At 36.6% G+C, this 17,730-nt stretch overlaps 2 protein-coding genes and 3 pseudogenes across 3 annotated transcripts in view; 3 read left to right on the forward strand and 2 right to left on the reverse strand.

The window, feature by feature from the left end:
- Window positions 1-17,730, reverse strand: part of LOC149876555 (uncharacterized) — a 345,360-nt gene that overhangs the window by 72,998 nt on the left and 254,632 nt on the right. The gene's annotated exons all lie outside the window — the stretch shown is intronic.
- LOC149876574 (zinc finger MYM-type protein 1-like) lies at window positions 5,317-6,755 on the forward strand (annotated as a pseudogene).
- Window positions 7,081-7,899, forward strand: LOC149876575 (uncharacterized; annotated as a pseudogene).
- On the forward strand, window positions 8,430-10,687 carry LOC145186703 (uncharacterized). 2 transcript variants are annotated; one of them, XM_080062921.2, is made up of 4 exons: window positions 8,430-9,252; window positions 9,327-9,759; window positions 9,836-10,130; window positions 10,220-10,687. In XM_080062921.2, exons 1-4 carry the CDS (start codon window positions 8,620-8,622, stop codon window positions 10,671-10,673), a joined length of 1,815 nt encoding a protein of 604 aa, XP_079919047.2. In that variant the 5' UTR covers window positions 8,430-8,619; the 3' UTR covers window positions 10,674-10,687. The 2 variants fall into 2 exon arrangements, with proteins under 2 accessions (XP_079919047.2, XP_079919048.2); XM_080062922.2 differs by having other exon boundaries at window positions 10,238-10,687.
- LOC149876576 (U2 spliceosomal RNA) lies at window positions 15,538-15,701 on the reverse strand (annotated as a pseudogene).

Raw genomic sequence — 17,730 nt, forward strand, 5'->3', positions numbered from 1 at the left:
GATTCCGCTTTGATTGCACCAGTTTATGATTTGATTATTTTGTTTTAAAGTGTTTTCATAAATGGTGTAATCAAAGCCGCCGAGCGCGAGACCTTTGGTTTTTGATTTGTTGATATTGGAGCCTGTGGCTTGTTCAAAATTGTGTAAAATCTTAAAAAGTTCGCTTATTGATTCGGGGCGTCTGACAAATATTGTTGTGTCATCGGCGTATTGCATAACCTTTCGTTTGTTTTTGGTGCCCGGCATAGGGATACCGTCGATGTTTTTGTTTTGTTTTATTTTGAGTGACAGGGATTCTACGGCTATGCAATATAGCATGAGCGAGATCAGGTCTCCTTGCCTCACAACTCGCTTTATGTTGAAAGGTTTACCCATAAAACCATTGTTAATAATTAGGGACTGGTTATTTTTCGTAGTTTGTTTTATAGCTATTACAAAGTTTTTGCCAAGGTTAAACCTTTCAAGCGTTCGAAAAAGAAACTTTCGGTCTATTTTGTCGAAAACCTTCTCTTGGTTTACTGTCAAGAGAAGACCTTCGACGTTTTTGTTGTTTGTATATTCTATTACTTCTCTAGCTAAAAATAGATTAGAAAAGATTTGTCTCCCTGGAACGGAACACGTCTGTGATGGTTCCAGTGTTTTGTGGAGGATTTTCGCAAGTCTTAGCGCGAGCGCTTTTGTAAATATTTTGTAATCGGCGCACAGCAGAGATATCGGTCGCCAGTTTTGCATCATTTTGGGGTATCCTTCTTTTGAAAGGAGACTGATAAGGACCGTTCGCTGGGACCACGACAGCTGGTTTTTTTTGTCGAAGAGGTTTTCATTTGTAAGGGTAGTGAGTTCCTCCCCGTAGACATTCCAGTACTCTTGATAGAACTCCACTGGAATTCCGTCTATCCCTGGTGTTTTTCCTTTGGTAAGGGAGTTCGCGGCGTTGCGCAGTTCTTCACTGCTAAATTTTATATTTAAAAAGCGTTTTCATCGTCAGTAAGAGTTTTTGTAATGTTGTTTAGAAAAAAGTCTTGTTTTTCTTGACAGTGTTTTTGGCGTTTATAAAGGCTTTTAAAATAGCTTCTTATTGTTTTAAGAATGTTTGTAGTGTCGCTGAAGACGCTGTCCTCAATTATTAACTCCTTAACTATTTTTTGTTTTGGTTGCTTTTTTTCATTTGGAAGAGAGCTTAGGACGGGATTTCACCCTCTTCCACTATCCTCTGTGTTGTTCTTACAAAAACTCCTCCGTCATACTTTAAATCAAACGCCTCTTTTTTAAGTGTTTTAATTTTTTCGCTGTTTTTGTTCGGCTTCAGTTTTTCATTTTCAATTTCGCGTTCAAGAGTTTCAATTAATTAACGTTTTTTGGCTTTAATTTCCTTAGCGCGCTCGATCACCCCTTCTTTTATATTGCTTTTCATTACGTCCCACCATTGGTTTTTAGTTTCGTATAAATGTTTGTTTTTTTTGTTTTCTGAAAAGTCTTGCGTGAAATTTTGCTTAAATTTAGTGTCTTTTAAAATTGTGGTGTTTAAATGCCAATATCCTTGTCCTTTTGCGGTTTTGTTTGGAATTTTAAATTTGCAGAAAAATGCGCTGTGGTTGCTCAAGCCGTTTGCAAGCATGCCGCATTCGCACTCCTCCGCAGTGTCTCCAGAGACATAAATCCTGTCTATTCTGCTCTTAAAACTTTTATCAAGCTTTACGTATGTAAATTCTTGCTTTAGAGGATATAGTTTTCGATAAACATCTACTAATTCGTATTTTTCTATAAAGTTTTTTAGGTGATTTTGGCCTTGGGTGTTGTTTTTATTAAAAAGGTCACCACCTTGTCTGTCTAGGGAAGGGTTTTCAACCATGTTGAAGTCTCCTGACAAGATTAGAATATCGCACTTACGTTTATGTTGTTCTATTGACTTAAAAAAGTTTTCTTTTTTCTGCGGGTTGTTAGGTCCGTAGATATTTATTATGCGAAAGATTGTTTCATGAAAAATAAGGTTAGCGGCAAGAATTCTCCCGCGCTTATCATTTGTATCTTCGTTTGTTTCGATGTCTTTTTTTTTCAGCAGCGCGACTCCGCGTTCCTTATGGGTATAGTTGTTCCATAAGGAATTTCCTAGCGTCATGTTTTGCCATTCTGTTGCCCATTTTTTTGTAGTTTCTTCGCATCCATGGGTTTTTTGTAATAGAAAAGCGTCCCAGTTTTCGCCTACGCAGAATTTCATTATGCTCACGCTCAACGTAAACGGTATGAATGACGTGAACTTTTGGTCACGTCATTCAGACCGTTTACGTTGAGCGAGAGAATTTTTGCAGACATTTAAAGAAACCACAGCAAAGTTATTAATTTATTGAAAACCTATAGAGCATTCTTTAGAGTAAAATTTAGAATATTTGCGTCAATAAGCACATTTTTTTTCGTATTTTTGTTTAGAAGGGTGGAGACTCAACATGGCTTATAAATTCTGCGATTTATATAAAAAAGAATAAACACTGAAATGTACTTACCCAGCATCAAGTTGGTTCTCTTTACACTTTTCCTTCACCGCTCTTCTCGTTTCTTCCTTGTTCTTTTTACTTTGCATCGTCTTTCGTTTCTTTTGTTTCTTTAGCTGCTCTTCCGCCATTTCCTGTTCGTTCGTTTCGTTCTTTTCGTTCATTTTGTTTGTTTCCTTCGCCTCCTTCGCCTGCTCGTTCTTCTTATCATCGCTTTCGGGTGCCTCTTCCTCTCCTATCGTCTGTATCTGTCCCGTCTCTTTCGCCATTTCGTTCGTTTGTTCGTTTTTTAATTCTTCTGCGATTTTTGTCAGTTCTCTTTCAATTACCTTTTCTGCAAGCTCCTTTGCTATAGGTAATGGGTCTATCTCAGATGGTCGAGGGTCGCCCGTTGTTTCTTCCGATACGACCATGGTGGGCCTGCCCGCATCTTGCCCGATCTGGATCGCCCTCACCCTATACCCCTTTACAGAGATATAGTTTGGCATCGGTGCTGGCAAGTCCTCCATTACTGCCACCAAGATGCCAGAGTAGTATGGTGTACCTCTTGTAGGAGTTTTCCTCGTGACGGGTCGGGTATAGACGTGTCTACCGAAGCCCATTTCCTCAAGGATTTTACCCACTTGATAGTTTTTCGCTTCCAGGGGAAGTCCTATTATTGAAATATGGGTCCTTCGGCTTGGCATCCGATTCGGAGTGGAGTTTTGGAAACGATGGTGAAGACCTTTAATGTTAAGTCCCTGTTCGATTAATAAGTTTTTAGATTTATCATTCTTCATCACCACCTCCAATACGCTATTTCCTCTAATCATCTGAACCCCGTCCAACTCCTTGTCAAGATCTTTTTCCTCAAATGCAATTAAGACATCTGAGAGACTTACTCTAAGTTGTAATTTGCTGATAAGAGTATTTTTCAGAGGTGCTTTATATTTTACCGGAGTATATGGTAAACAGGCAGCTCGCTGGTCGTTTCGTAGAGATCGTTGAAATCCTCTCTTCATCTTCTTCATCAGACTTGCTCTCTTCACTGCTGTACTGCATCGCTTCAATCATTGACTCTGTATTCTCCGCGCAGTCCCTCATTTTTTCGAGTAGTAATTCGCTCTTCTCGCCGTCGTGAATCTCCATAGCTGCAAACAACAAAACTAGCTCTAAAAGAACAAAGAAATCGCTGTCTCGTCCTAAAAATCAAGAACAGATACTACACTTGAGGTATTGAGTATTTAGAGTCCTCCGGCCGATGACTTGCAGACTTGCCCGAACCTCTCCACGGAAGACCCAGAAGCACGTCGACCCTGAGTTTGCCTCCCCTTTGAGAAACGGACCGAAAAAAAAGAAAAGTATCAGTTTAATACAAGCACACCGGCCTAGCAAGCTCGCAATCAATCCAAGTGATACCACACTTTATCCTTTTTTTTTTTTTTTCATGTAAGGTTATTTCTGCATGCGGCTATTGCTTTTATGCATTGTTTAGTTTTAGTTTTGTCAGCGATCAGTGATTTTTCCGTGTATAGTCTTTTTGTGAGGAGGGTTGTGAAATGTTTTAGTGAGTCTGTTTTTTTGTTTGTTATCGTCAGTTTGTTTCTTACGTAACGTTGTCTTCAAAACCAATGAGGAGGAATCGGAGATTGTTTTGAAAGGTTTCGTTGGGGTATGTTTGGCGTGGTATGTCTATCGTTTTATGACAGAGTGACTGCGTGTCTTCGCATGCGTAGAACCAGTGTTCAGGAGTTTCGGTGTTGGTGGCGCAGCGTCGACACGTATTTGAGATTGTCCTATTCCATTTGTTCACTCTGTCAAGAGATGGAACTTTTCTGTGCATGTATTAGTATATTATGTCAGTGGCTTTGTTGTATTTGTTTCGTTTTTTTAGGTTTAGGAACTTTTGTTCCCATGTTTTTTAGTCGATTTGTTTTTTTTCGGTTATTGCGCCGTTAGTCCATCTCAGGTATCTGTGCTCTGACTTTGTCCTGTTTGTCAGTAAAGAATTGTATATTTGTCTTGTTGTTATGTCTGTTAGTTGTCTTGGTTTTCCGTTAATTTGTATTTCGTTTTTGTAGTATTGAAATGGGTAACTTCGGGTGCTGTTGTGTATTTTTTTTCTCCAGTCTACCGGGATTCTGTTTATCATGTCGTTTAGGGTTTCGTCTGTGATGTTTAGTTGTGAAGCTTTGAGAAAGCCCGGAGCGAAGACTCTGCATATGTCTGGCAGTATCGTGATGTCGTTTTTTTTTGTGTAGGAGTTGGGTTTCGGCAGTGGAGGCAGTGCCGGCCTTAGGGGGGGGGGGGCGAGTCTGGGGGCCGCCCAAGGGCGCCAGGAAACTGGGGCGCCAAACATTGTATGCAAACTTTAACAATATAATAAAAAGAAAAAATAAGTCAACCTAAATTTTTTCGAATGTTTGTTTTTTTTAAAAAAATAATTTCTTTAAATAATTTATTTATTGTATTATTACACTGTTAAAAATTCTTTATGCAAAATTAATAATTTTGCTTAAAAGTGTTTTAATCATAGCATATATTTTGTGACTTAAATTCATTTTTTTACTTGTATCTTTCTCGGCGCCAATTATTTTGCGTTCCATTAATTTAAAATTTAAATTTTAAACGTTATTTTCGGTACGATTTGCGAGCGGGTTGTTTATTAACTTGTAGAAGAAATTTAAAGTTGCATTTGTGATTCAAATTCAGTTTTTGTCAAGTTTTCAAATTTTGCGGTAATAAAAAGCAGTTAAGTATAAATAATGAAGTTGTTTATGAATTATTAGCTTGCGAGTAATTTTTTATTTCAAAATTTTAGACAAATAGAAACTGTCAGCAGCAATCAATGGAGAGTACTTATAATAAAGAAAAAAATGTTTTTAAAACTCATAATAATAAGAAACCATCAGGTGCTAAATATAGAAAACGTAAAGCAGAAAAAGTTGGTAATTTGAAGAAAAATTATAAAAAACTTGAAAATTATTTTACATCGGAAAATAGTGATTGTAATAAAATAAAGGAAGGAGAAAATGTTGCGCATGTACTTAGTGATACATCAACCAGCGATGAAGAAGACGGAATAGTATTAGTTGGAAATGTTCACTACTATGAAAAAGATATCGATAACGAAAATGATGGTGGCCAAGATGGTGATGTAAATGATCGCACCAAAGAAACAGCAATCGATTACTCAGACTGTGGTTTGTGGCCGATTCATCGCAACATTCAATTTGTTGATTATGTAATTAATATAGGTGCAATTCAAGTGAACTTGGACACATATCTACGCGGTAATAGAAGACGACATTTCTCAAATGCTTATTACAACCGAAAACTTTCAAATGGTGAGGTTATTTCACGACGTTGGCTTGTGTACTCAGTTTCTAAAGATGCGGTATTTTGTTTTTGCTGCAAACTTTTTGATTTTAACATGAATTTAAAGTTAAACGGAAATGGATTCAATAAATGGAAGAACTTAACAGAAGCATTAAAAATTCACGAAAATAGTAAGTCCACAGAAATGCTTATCAACTATGGATTGAGACAGAAATACGAATGAAAGCTGGTGAAACTATTGATAAACAAGAACAAAAACTAATCGAAAAGGAGAGTTTAAGGTGGCGAAGTGTTCTTGAACGATTGATGAACATTACTTTATACTTGGCAACAAATAATATGGCCTTCAGAGGTTCTTCTGATAAATTGCATGCAGTTAATAACGGCAAATTTTTAGGATTGGTACAATTACTCGCTAAATTTGATCCTATCATGTTAAACCACGTCATGCTAGTTCTTAAAGGAGATATTTCTGATCATTACTGTGGAAAAACCATTCAAAATGAAATGATAGATATAATGGCATCAAAATTAACCAACATAATTATATCCAAAGCTCTAAAAAGTACATATTATTCTATTATTGCTGACTGCACTCCTGACGTATCTCACAAAGAACAGCTCTCGCTTACGATTAGAATTGTAAATATATCAGAATATCCTATAAAAATAAATGAACACTTTCTTGGGTTTTTCAATGTTAACGACACGACAGGTCTTGGTTTAACAGAAATCATAATTGGAGCTTTAAAAGATTTTGGTCTGAATATAAGCTTTTGTCGAGGGCAAGGTTACGATAACGGTGCAAATATGAAAGGTTAAGAAAATAGGTCTACAAAAGCGAATATTAGATTTGAATCCTTTGGCTTTTTACCTTCCATGTGGAAGTCATTCTCTCAATTTGGTTATTTGTGACGCAGCGCAGTCTTCACTAAATTCCATTAACGTTTTTGGCATAATACAAATATTATTCACATTATTTTCTACATCAACTTCACGCTGGATTGTTTTACTTAGTCATACAACAAACTTCACTCTTAAACGATTATGCGACACTCGTCGGGAGGCCAAAATTGAGAGCCTCAAAGCCATCCGATACCAAATAAGCAGCGTACATGATGCTTTAATTACTATATATGAAACTGAAACCAAAACTCCCGATATGGCACACGAAGCGCAAAGATTAGCAGAACAATTAAAAGGCTATAGTTTTTTAGTTTTTTTAATTGCATGGTACAATGTACTATTCCAAATAAACGTTGTTAGTAAAGCAATGCAAGCCAAAGACATGGATCTAATACAGTGCGCTAAAATGTTAAAAAAATGCATGACATTCTTGGAAAATTACAGAACGTTTGGCTTTAAACAAGCAACGGTTGATGCCAAACAGTTAGCTGAAGATTTAAACATCGATCCAATATTTAAGCCGCTTAAAAGAGTGCGACGAGTGAAACGTCATTATGATGAAAATGCTGCTGACGAACCAATTCAAAATCCCGAGAAGAAACTTGAAGTGACATTTTTTAACCCTTTATTAGATACATGTCTGTCGTCAATAAATGAAAGATTTGAACAACTTAATATGTAAATATATATGGAGTTTTTTATCTAATTTGGATAATTTGCCCATCAAGAATGAACTTTTAAAATTGTGTAAACAATTACAAGAAAAAATAACTGTAAATACAAAATCAGAAATTGATGGTGCTTTGCTATGCGACGAACTAATAAGTGTGCAGTTTTTTGTTAAAGATAAATTAAGTAAAGTTGAAAATGAAATAAATAAAAAAAAAAAGAGATGACACCACTTTTTGTACTGAATTTTATTAAAAAATATTGTCTACAAGAGTTATGTTCAAATACATGGATTGTTCTGCGCATTCTTCTTACAATATCTGTTACTGTTGCTAGTGGAGAACGTAGTTTTTCTAAACTGAAGTTAATCAAAACATATATAGGAAATACCATGTTGCAAGATCGACTTAGTTCTCTATCTATGTTATCAATCGAGCAAGAAATAGCTGAAAATTTAGATTTTTCTAGTTTGATAAGAGATTTCGCGTACAAAAAAGCTAGAAAAGTTACATTCTAAAATTTAATAACTCTTGTTTATATAGTTAGAGGATTTATTATATGTTTAATAAAAACATTTGTTTTTTAAAAGCAGCGTTGCGTTGTCTATTTATTTAATCACTCATTTCTATAAACCCACATCATGAAAATTCTAAGTTTATAACTTTAATAAAAAATTAATTAAATAAGAAACTTGATGCACAATATGGATTTCGTTGAATTAAACTATATATTCCCTTTAGCACTCTTGTTCATCAATTTAGAGCATTGGTCTCGTTGTTAATGGTAACAACCCACCCATATATACCTTGGGGCGCGGTCACAAGTATTGCCCAACCTGACAAAAAAGCTAAGGCCGGGGCTGAGTGGAGGGAAAGGATTTGTCTGCGTTTGTTTTGTAGTCGTGTTTGTGTTGTGAAATAGTTGTTGGTTAGGGTGATTCTATTTTTTAGTTTGTCATGCAAACCTTTTCTAAAACATGAATAATTGTATTCTAAGAGCAACTAAATAAAAAATATTTAAAAATTTGAAAATTTTACTAGGTCAAAAAAAAAAGTTACTTTATGGAAATAAGACAAAATACTTAGGCAAAAAAATTGATAATTTGTATGATATTTTTTTAATTAGCTGAAGTTAATAGTGAATATAATATAAAACTAGCTTAACAATTATTGGTGGATTAGAAATAAAATAACTGTATTCCATTTTCTATTTTAGTTATAATTATATTTACCTAAATATGTCCCACATAAGTGCTAAAGGAGCATTAAAGAGAAAAGCAAACAACTTAACACCACCGTGTTCAAAGGAATCTCGGGAACTGCTTGCTTCAGCAGCGCCTTATGGATTACGGACTAAATCCTTAGCCAATTTCAAGACTATTCCAGAAGTCCGCCACATTCTTGGCTACTATCACCATCTAGCTGACACACGCCCCGCACCACCATCAAGAGCTGTTATGCAAATAATAGCAAAAGATTTGGAGCAGCTCTGGAATGTGAAATTTAGCATGCCCTCAGTATCCAGAGCTTGCATCACAAAAAAATTGAATGAAGTTGTGAATGCTTATAAATTAAGTTTGAAGAGAAAATCGAATATGGATTTTTTTATGCCATTTGATATCCTTAATAAAAATATAAAGCTGAAGAGGGAAGAGCAGATCTTCTATAATCATCAAATGGATGATAGAAAGAGCTGTGTATTAACCAGCCAAACAGTTGTTGAGCATCCTGCTAACAGGCAGTTGATACCAAAAAACATGGATCTTGATTATGTAGAGCAACTGTACACAGAGTCAAGCTCTGAAAATGATAATAACGTTGATGATTTTCAGCCTTTGTTTGAACGACCCAAACGGAAGTTTAAATCAAAGGTGAGTAATAATAATTTTTGGAAATAAAAAAATTTTTTTTATTAAATTTATATTAATTTTACTTTTGGTTTAAGGCGATGCCAATTGCCATTATGTGCGCAGAAGCTGGTATCTCAACCCACAAAGGAGTTAGTGTAACTCGCTCATTAAGTTATTTCCATAGTGACATTCCAACTCCAAATCAATCGGCTATTTTCAAAGCTGATAAAAGGTTGCAAGTCACAACTCTACTTAAACTTAAAGAAGCTTTGTCTGTTCAATTATCCTTTATATTACACTTTGATGGAAAAGGTGTGGCACCATATGATTATGGGATTAAAAAAGTGGAACGCATGGTCATCCCCCTTCAGTCTGATGGACCAATATTTTGGTACATTGGCCTCAAAACATTACATACTAGCGGAACTTCTAAAAATCTAGCCGCTATGATAACGGAAACATTGTTAGAGTATAATGTTGTGCATAAAATATCCCTTATAATTTGTGACACCTGCTCTGTCAATACAGGTTAGTAAAATTAAAATTATTTATTTTTAAGTAATAAAAAAAATCCAATTAAATAAGTTATTCCATTTTACTTCAGGTGGATCTTATGATGGTTCTGGTGGAGTAGTAGGGATTTTAAGATCTAAGCTATTTAACAGGCCTGTTCCTTATTATGGATGCAATGCTCACATTTTGGACCTTGTTTTGAAAAAAATGGTAATTTTCCACTTGCCAACACCATCAAAATCGCCTACTCTAACTGATTTTAAGTTCATTCAAAAACTAAAAAATAAGTATCCGCAATTGAAAGAATCATACAATATCCTGCATAAAACACCTCATCCTCCTCCTACTGTAAAAACCTGGAGAGATGATTATAAGCTATTGGCTAGGTTTGTTTTATTAAAAATTATTATTTTCAATATCAATGATTTGTATATGTGATGAATGCGTTGATCCATTTTATTGTTTATTTTTCCAGGTTATGTATTGCATTTAGGCACTATTTGGACACCAATATTTTACCCAAACTGCAGCTACCAACGAAATTACCAAGTTCTCACTCAGCAAGGTGGAACAGCAGAGCAATATATGTCTTGTTAGGCTACTTTCTACTTCCTGAAGAACGACCATTATTGAAAGAAATAGCTAAGTTTATTAGCTGTTCTTGGTCACTTGCATGGTTTAAAATGAGAGAGGAACCCAACTGGGAAAACTTAAAAGAAACTACATCAAGTTGCATTAAAGCCCAAGAAGCTCTGACAAGACATATTCTTGGTGTTAAAATCTCATTCAAGAATGTGCATCGAACAAATGAGGTAGCTGAGAGAGGACTCCGAGCTATGGACATCCGATGTTCCCGGGCTAAGTCTGATGATGCTCTTGAGAGACTTTTTTTAACAGAAATGTTTATGCAAATGTCGAATAAAAAATAACTTCACTTTATAAACTTTGTCGTATTTCTTTTGCTTATGTATAAAATAAAAAAAGACTAAAAAAAAGAAATAATTTTGTCTTATTTCCATAAAGTAACTTTTTTTTTTGACCTAGTATAATTTTCAAATTTTTAATTATTTTTTATTTAGTTGCTCTTAGAATACAATTATTCATGTTTTAGAAAAGGTTTGCATGACAAACTAAAAAATAGAATCACCCGATTGTTGGTTCAGTATTCCTTCAATGGTGTCAGGTCTCGTTATTTTGTTTTTTGTCAGTTCGCTCCAGGCTTTAAGTAAGTGTTGGTATATTTTCGGGAGTGCTTTCAGTCCTGTGGTTGAGATGTATGTGAGCAATGTGTGTTTTCCTTGTTGACTGTTTCGGTACTTGTCTAGGTAGTATTTTGCGGTGTGGGTCCAGGGGGCGTTGTCTGTGTCGGTCAGTAGTTTTGTTGCCCATCTAGCCTGTAATGCGTCAAATTTTGTCTGGATGTCTGTCAGGTTTAGTCCTCCGTCTTTTGTTGTTTGTAGTATCTGTTTTCTGTTTATTTTTGTTTTTTTGCTGTCCCACAAGTAGTCTTGTATTGCAGAGTTGAGTTGTTTTAAAGTTTCTTCGTCTAGAAGAGGAATAATTTGTGCTAAGTGCCACATCTTGCTCATCGCAAGCGAGTTAAGCACCAGCACTTTGCCCATGAGGCTTAGTTTATGCCTCTTCCATGCGTGTAATGACTTTTGTACTTTTTGTCTGATGGGTGTCCAGTTTAGTCTTCTTTGGTCGTGTCCCTCTCTGTGGAAGGTGACGCCTAGGGATTTTAGGTGCGTCTCCTTCCAGTTGAAGTTAAGTGGTCCTGTCTCTGTGTGACTGTCGTGCCCAATCCAGATACCCTGGCATTTGCTTCTGTTCAGTGCCTGTTGCGTATGCGAAGTCTTCAAGTAATTGGTTGAGTCTTGTGAGTGAGTTTTGTCCTGTGATGTAGAAGAGTGTGTCGTCAGCGTAAGCGGTTGCTTTCGTTTCGTCTTTGTTAACTGTGATGCCCCTGATGTTTTTGTCCTGTTTTACGTTTCGTAATAGTATGTCGGCTTGTAGTATGTAGAGTATCATTGACAGGGGGCAGCCTTGTCTTACCCCTGTAGTCGGATGGAAGGGGTCTGATAAGTGCCCGTTTGTCTTGATGATCGTTTCTATGTTTATGTAGAGAGTCTTTATGTTTTCTATTGTTTTTGTAACGTAGTTGTTTTTGTTTAGTACTTTTAGTAGGTACGTCCAGCACACCCTGTCAAAGGCTTTTACTTGGTCAATGGCGACTATGCATGTGTCCTTGTATTGTTCTGTCTTTGTTATTTTCAGTATGTCGCGTGTGTATAATAGGTTCATATGCATTTGTCGGTTGGGGACACATGCTGTCTGGTGTTTACTGATTATGTTCGGTAGCGTCTGTTTTAGTCTGTTGGTCAGCGTTTTTGTTATCAGTTTGTAGTCTGTGTTTAGTAGTGAAATTGGTCTCCAGTTCGTTATGTCCTTTCTGTCGCCGTTTCTGTATATGCATGGCAGTACTCCCTGTCTTTGTGTGGGGGTCAGGAGTTTTCTGTCTAGTACTGCGTTCGTCATGTTAGTGAAGTCTTTGGCCAGTAGACCCCAGAACTTTTTGTAGAAGTCCGTTGACAGACCGTCTGAGCCTGGAGATTTGCCGTTTTTGGTGTCGTTAAGGGCACCCTCTTCTTTCTTTTTTTCTATTTCCTCTATTTTTTCTCTCAGTCTTTGGCTTATTTTGTTGTCTCGTCCCAGTCTCTCTTCTTTCGTAAGGGTGTTTCTTAGTCTTTTTCGTAGATGAGTCTCGTATCTTAGTTATTGCCTTGTTAGTGCCTTAGCGTATTTCACTGTGTTTTGTTTTATTGTTTGTTTCGTGTTTTCCCACCATTCTGTGATGTCGCGGTAGAGTGGTTTTGTAATTTTTTGGTTTTCGAGTGTTGTCGTGATCAGTTTTATGTATTCGTTGTCTTATAGTAGGTTGTTGTTCATGATCCATATGCCCTTCCCTCGCGTTATTCTGTTGAAGGTGATTGTGATTTGGGGGGCATTGTAGTGGTCTGTCATCGTTGTTGGGATCAGGAAGGCGTTTGTTATGTAATGGCCTATACTGTTGCTAGTATAGATCCTGTCTAGTCTTGTCCTGGTCATCGTGATGTGATGTAGGTATGTGTATTGTCTGGTCGATGAGTTTTGTTTACGGTATATGTCTTGAATGTTTAGGGTGTTTTTGAGTTCTGTTAGGGTGTTTTGTGATAAGCAGGTTTGTAGGTATTCGTTTATGGAAGTTCTGTCTTGTGCATGTTCTGTCATGTTGAAGTCGCCGGCAAGTATGTGGATGCTCTCCGGTGTTGTCCTGTCTTTTAGGATGTTTTGTAACGTTTTCCACAGTCTTTTCTGTCTTTTTGTTTATTGTATTGTCCTCCTGATGGGGCGTAGACGTTTGTTATTGTTACTTTGTGTCCGTGAAGTTCTACGTCCAGTATTTGATAGTGTTCGTTTTTGTCTGTTACGACGTTGTTTGTTATCAAGTTTTTGTCTCTGAAACATATGGCCGTCCCTGTGGTGTTTTCCTTACCGGGTGAGAAGATGATGGTTCCTGGCCACATTTTTTCGGTTTCTTCGTATAGGTCTGGGGATATGTGTGTTTCTTGTAGTAGGTAGATGTCATTGTTAGAGTTTCGCATGTTGTTTAGTATTTGTCTGCGTCTCTGTCTTGTTCTCATCCCTGCCGTGTTCATGGTTATAATTTTTGTAGCCATTTTAAGTGAGAAAATTTTTATGTAGTTGTGTGTTTCATGTTTATATCCTGTGTGGTTTTCTTTTAGTTTTGTTATTTGTTTCAGCGTTTGGTTTTCCGTTTTTTGTCGGAGTTGTTTCGCTTTTTCGTTTAGTGGGTTTAGGGTTGTTTTCATTAGTGTTATTGACTGTCTCCATTGAGGAGTTTGTTGATGTGACAGTCAGTGTTGAGGTTTCTTCGGGGGTTGGGTCAGCTGTTGGTGTGTGTGTTTTGTCTGAGTTCGATGAAACCGGTGTTTGCGGGGTCTGTTTTTGGTTGGTGTTTGGCTTTTGTTTTGTAGCAGCGGCTGTTGTGAGAGGTGATATGTTTTCCGTTTTGTTGGTTAAGTCACTTGGTGTGTCCGTGGCGGTTTGTGCTGTTGGTTTGGTAGTTTCAGGTTTTTGTGGTTGTGGTGTGTTTTCTTTGTTTGAATCCTCCAGAGGTTTTGGTTCGTTCTCGTCCGTGACATGTCTGTGTCTGGGTCTGAGTCTGATATTTCTAGGTCCTCTAGGAGTTTTTCAGTCTCGCGCTGCACTGTTTTTGTCTGTACAGTCTTGCCTCTAAAGTATAGTTGGTGGGATCGGTAGTCTATGAGTACTGTGGGGGGGAATTTGTCTACGTCAACCGTAGGGATTATATGTATCAATCTTCTGCCGTCTCGTTTAAGTCTATTGTTGTTGTAATAGCCGAAATTGATATTTGTAATCTTACCAAAAGGGCTTAGGGCTTCAGCGATTTCTTCGTTTAGGATCGAGGCATCTGCTTTTATTGTGATCAGAAGAACGGGGTTTTGTCTTGCTTTTGTTGGTGCTTTCTGAGGTCCCCAGGGAAGTGGAGTCCTTTGAGGAGTAGTTGTTGCACCATCTCTTTTGTTTTCATCTCAATGGCATACTCTCTCTCTTCCCTTTGTACTGTATGGAGGTGATCGATCCTGCTCCTGTTTCCTTCAGTATGGTGTTTGATGTCGGTTACTTTCTTTTCGATTCCGGATGGTGTTTGGTCCGGTGTGAAAGACTTGGCGTGGAAAATTCTTTGGTGGATTTCCTCTTCTTTCTTTTTCAAATCTGTTGTTCTTATTGTGATTAGTGAGTTTTGCCCAATTTGTTGGGGTCTTTTGAGTGCATCGGCGAAGGATATCTATGGTATATTTTTCTGTTTTTGAGCGCTTTCGGCGGAAGCGTTCTGGTCTACGGATTTTCTTTCGCCTTGGTTAGCAAAATGTGGTTTAGAATTTGAGGTGCCTTTGGGGTTTGGCCCAAAGGTGGCTTCTTTCTGGTTTATAAAACTTCCTTCTTTTTCGATAATGGAAGAAGTTTTAGGAATAGCACTGTTATTTTGGCTAGACATTTTTGTTTGATTTTTATCTTTCTTTATCTTTTTCTGTTATGGAGAAAGTTTTAGCTAAGGTAGCTAAAGAAAGTGTTCTAGATTTTTGTCAAAAGAGATCTAGTAAAAACTCTGCGAACGAATTCGGCTTTAATAAAAGTTTGATATACAGCAAAAGCTGTATACCTTGAGAGTCTCTTTTTAGAGATAAGTTAACAAAAAGTTTCTGTAGCAAAGGCTTCGCTACAGAAAAGAGTTGCTTTTTCTATCTCGCCTCTGCGGAGGAGAAAAAAAGTTTTGGAGTGAAAAAATTGAGTCTCTTACGCGGTGTCTCTTCTAGTCTTCACAGCTACTTGAATACCATAAGAAAAAACCACCGAAGTAAAACAAACTAATTTTTTTAAGCCACAAGATAAATTTATTTAAAACACTTTACAAAAAAACTTTAAAATTCACTCTAAGATACTACACTTGAGGTATTGAGTGTTTATAGTCCTCCAGCCGATGCCTTGCAGACTTACCCGAACCTCTCCAGGGAAGACCCAGAAGCACGTCGACCCTAAGCTTGCCTTCCCTTTGAGGAACGGGCGGAAAAAAAAAAGAAAAGTATCAGTTTAATACAAGTACACCGGCCTAGCAAGCTCGCAATCAATCCAAGTGATACTACACTTGAGGTATTGAGTATTTATAGTCTTCCGGACGATGCCTTGCGGACTTGCCCGAACCTCTCCAGGGAAGACTCAGAAGCACGTCGACCCTGAGTTTGCCTCCCCTTTGAGGAACGGGCGGAAAGAAAAAAAAAGTATCAGTTTAATACAAGTACACCGGCCTAGCCAGCTCGCAATCAATCCAAGTGATACTACACTTGATCTTAGCCATTAGGCCGAGAAGCGATACTTTTTGCAACGAGTTTGTCCCGGCTCCCTCCCTCTCAACGAGAAAAACTTGTGGACATTTGAATGATCAAGTCGATGGGTAACTTTAAGTTTCAACGATGAAAACATGGCTTTCTTGTACTGCATCAATTTCACTCTAAAACATTTGGCCTTTTTTTCAAAAATAACCCAGCTTCTCTCAAAAATAACAAGCTTCCTTCAAAAATAACCCAATTAACCAAAACATAAAAAATGTTTAAAGACTTTTAAATTTAACACTGGGCAGCAGATGTGATCAAAGACCAAGTTGAACAACTGAAAATCAACTCTGTATATGAGCGCCCGACAGATTTCTCTGTCAAAAAGCATTTTGAGAACCTCTGTATTTAAATGATCTTTTCAACTGTTGTAATGACGGTACTTTAATTCATCACCAGGGTCACCAAGAAACAGCAGAGTTTAGGAGGACTTGATTGTCATTAGCCTCGATCTTTTCCCAAGTAGTAATTCCTCACAAAGTCTAAAAACAAGCTTGAAGTTTAAAAATTGGGATGGAGCAAATTAAGTTAAGACTTTAAATTGAGTAGCAAGAAAATATTTTTCAGATACTTTAGTTATTGCAAGAAATGAACACTTTAAATGTTTACTGACAAAAAGGTAAAACAATTTTAAAAAGTGACCTAAAACATCCACTGACAAAATATCAAATAACAAATGGAAAATGAAAAAATTTATGACACTAAATCGACACAGCATTAGGTAAGCAAAAGTATAGCATACATACCTTGCACACTGTATCTGCATTTTTCCAATCACAAACTCACAGAGTGTGCTAAAAGTTAATGTGACCTGGAACAATGCAAAGTAATTTTTAAATATTACATTTTTTACATATTACCGAATGGTTCTGGTAAACTATCGAAGAAACATGACTTACCTTTTTCTTGAAACTTTAACTGCTTCAATATTATATGCTCTGCTAACCTAACTTAACCCTTAACCTTGCCCCAGGACAACACTCCGAATTCTCTTTCAATAATTTATTTTCAATAATCAGACTTGCTACCTGAGGCTGAGTTAACTTTAGCAGTAACTCTATAAAACGTAATGTGAGAAAACCAAACAAAAGTTTCGGTTCAAAATGTAATGAGTATGTAATTTTTTAAAAATTTTATCGCATATCTTTAATCGGATTAAAGGGATCATTCCAAAGAAGCTATAGATTGTCCAGTGAAAAGCATACCTAATTAAACATTACTTTATTGGGTTTGTGTCAGTATAACTGTAAATGAAATAAAGCTATGAACAAACTAAAGAAATAATTAAAAGTCTTAGAAAGATGCTATTTCTGTTTCACTCACCAATAAAATCAAGAAGAATTTTTCTCTTCTTATTCATTGAGTGGGATGCTCTAAAGGGTATTGCAACTTATAACGGGTGATGCGGAAGTTATCGGACAAATCCTAATTTCATTATTTGAGAATAATAATTAGTTTTTGTGGTTTTATGCGTAGGCATAAACGTTCTATAAAATATAAACTTTATTATTTGAAACACAATTATTTAAAATGAGGTTAAATGCAGCTGAACGAGAATCTTTTCGAAAGCGGCTAAAAATTTTTTTTGTAAATAAATCTAATATGAAAAAAAAAAAAAAAATCGTAAATCATTTTGAAAAGGAAGAATTTGCTCGAAGTACAATATATTGGGTTGAGGAATAATTCATGAGCGTTTTTTTCAAATTTAAAAATGCACGCAGAAATAAAATGCATTGGCAAAATGTTTTATGTTGTTTGAAAGAGAACGTTTTGCTCTACAAGATAGTGTGTTTTGATATGTTAGTTTTTTTTATTTTTGTGTATTTTCAGATCATTAAAATGGAATGTCAAGTGGACTAAACTGAGCATTTTCGACACCATTTGCTTTTTGCATTTAATCGAGGTGTTAAGACCGCCGAAGCTGCTCGTGAGATTTGTGCTGAGTATGGAGAAGGAGCAATGCCTGAAAGTACCGCCCGCCGTTGGTTTTCGCGCTTCAAAAATGGGAATT

Source organism: Hydra viridissima, unplaced genomic scaffold (assembly GCF_058129835.1).
Source record: "Hydra viridissima isolate aposymbiotic clone 2 unplaced genomic scaffold, HvirCarnegie_v1 scaffold_19, whole genome shotgun sequence".
Lineage (NCBI taxonomy): Eukaryota > Metazoa > Cnidaria > Hydrozoa > Anthoathecata > Hydridae > Hydra > Hydra viridissima.

Excerpts from the sequence above, each read along its gene's own strand:
- LOC145186703 (XM_080062921.2), top strand. The coding sequence starts at position 8,620 with ATGTCCCACATAAGTGCTAAAGGAGCATTAAAGAGAAAAGCAAACAAC. Across the intron at positions 9,253-9,326 it reads AACGGAAGTTTAAATCAAAG|GCGATGCCAATTGCCATTAT; the intron begins GTGAGTAATAAT and ends TTTTGGTTTAAG. Across the intron at positions 9,760-9,835 it reads CACCTGCTCTGTCAATACAG|GTGGATCTTATGATGGTTCT; the intron begins GTTAGTAAAATT and ends ATTTTACTTCAG.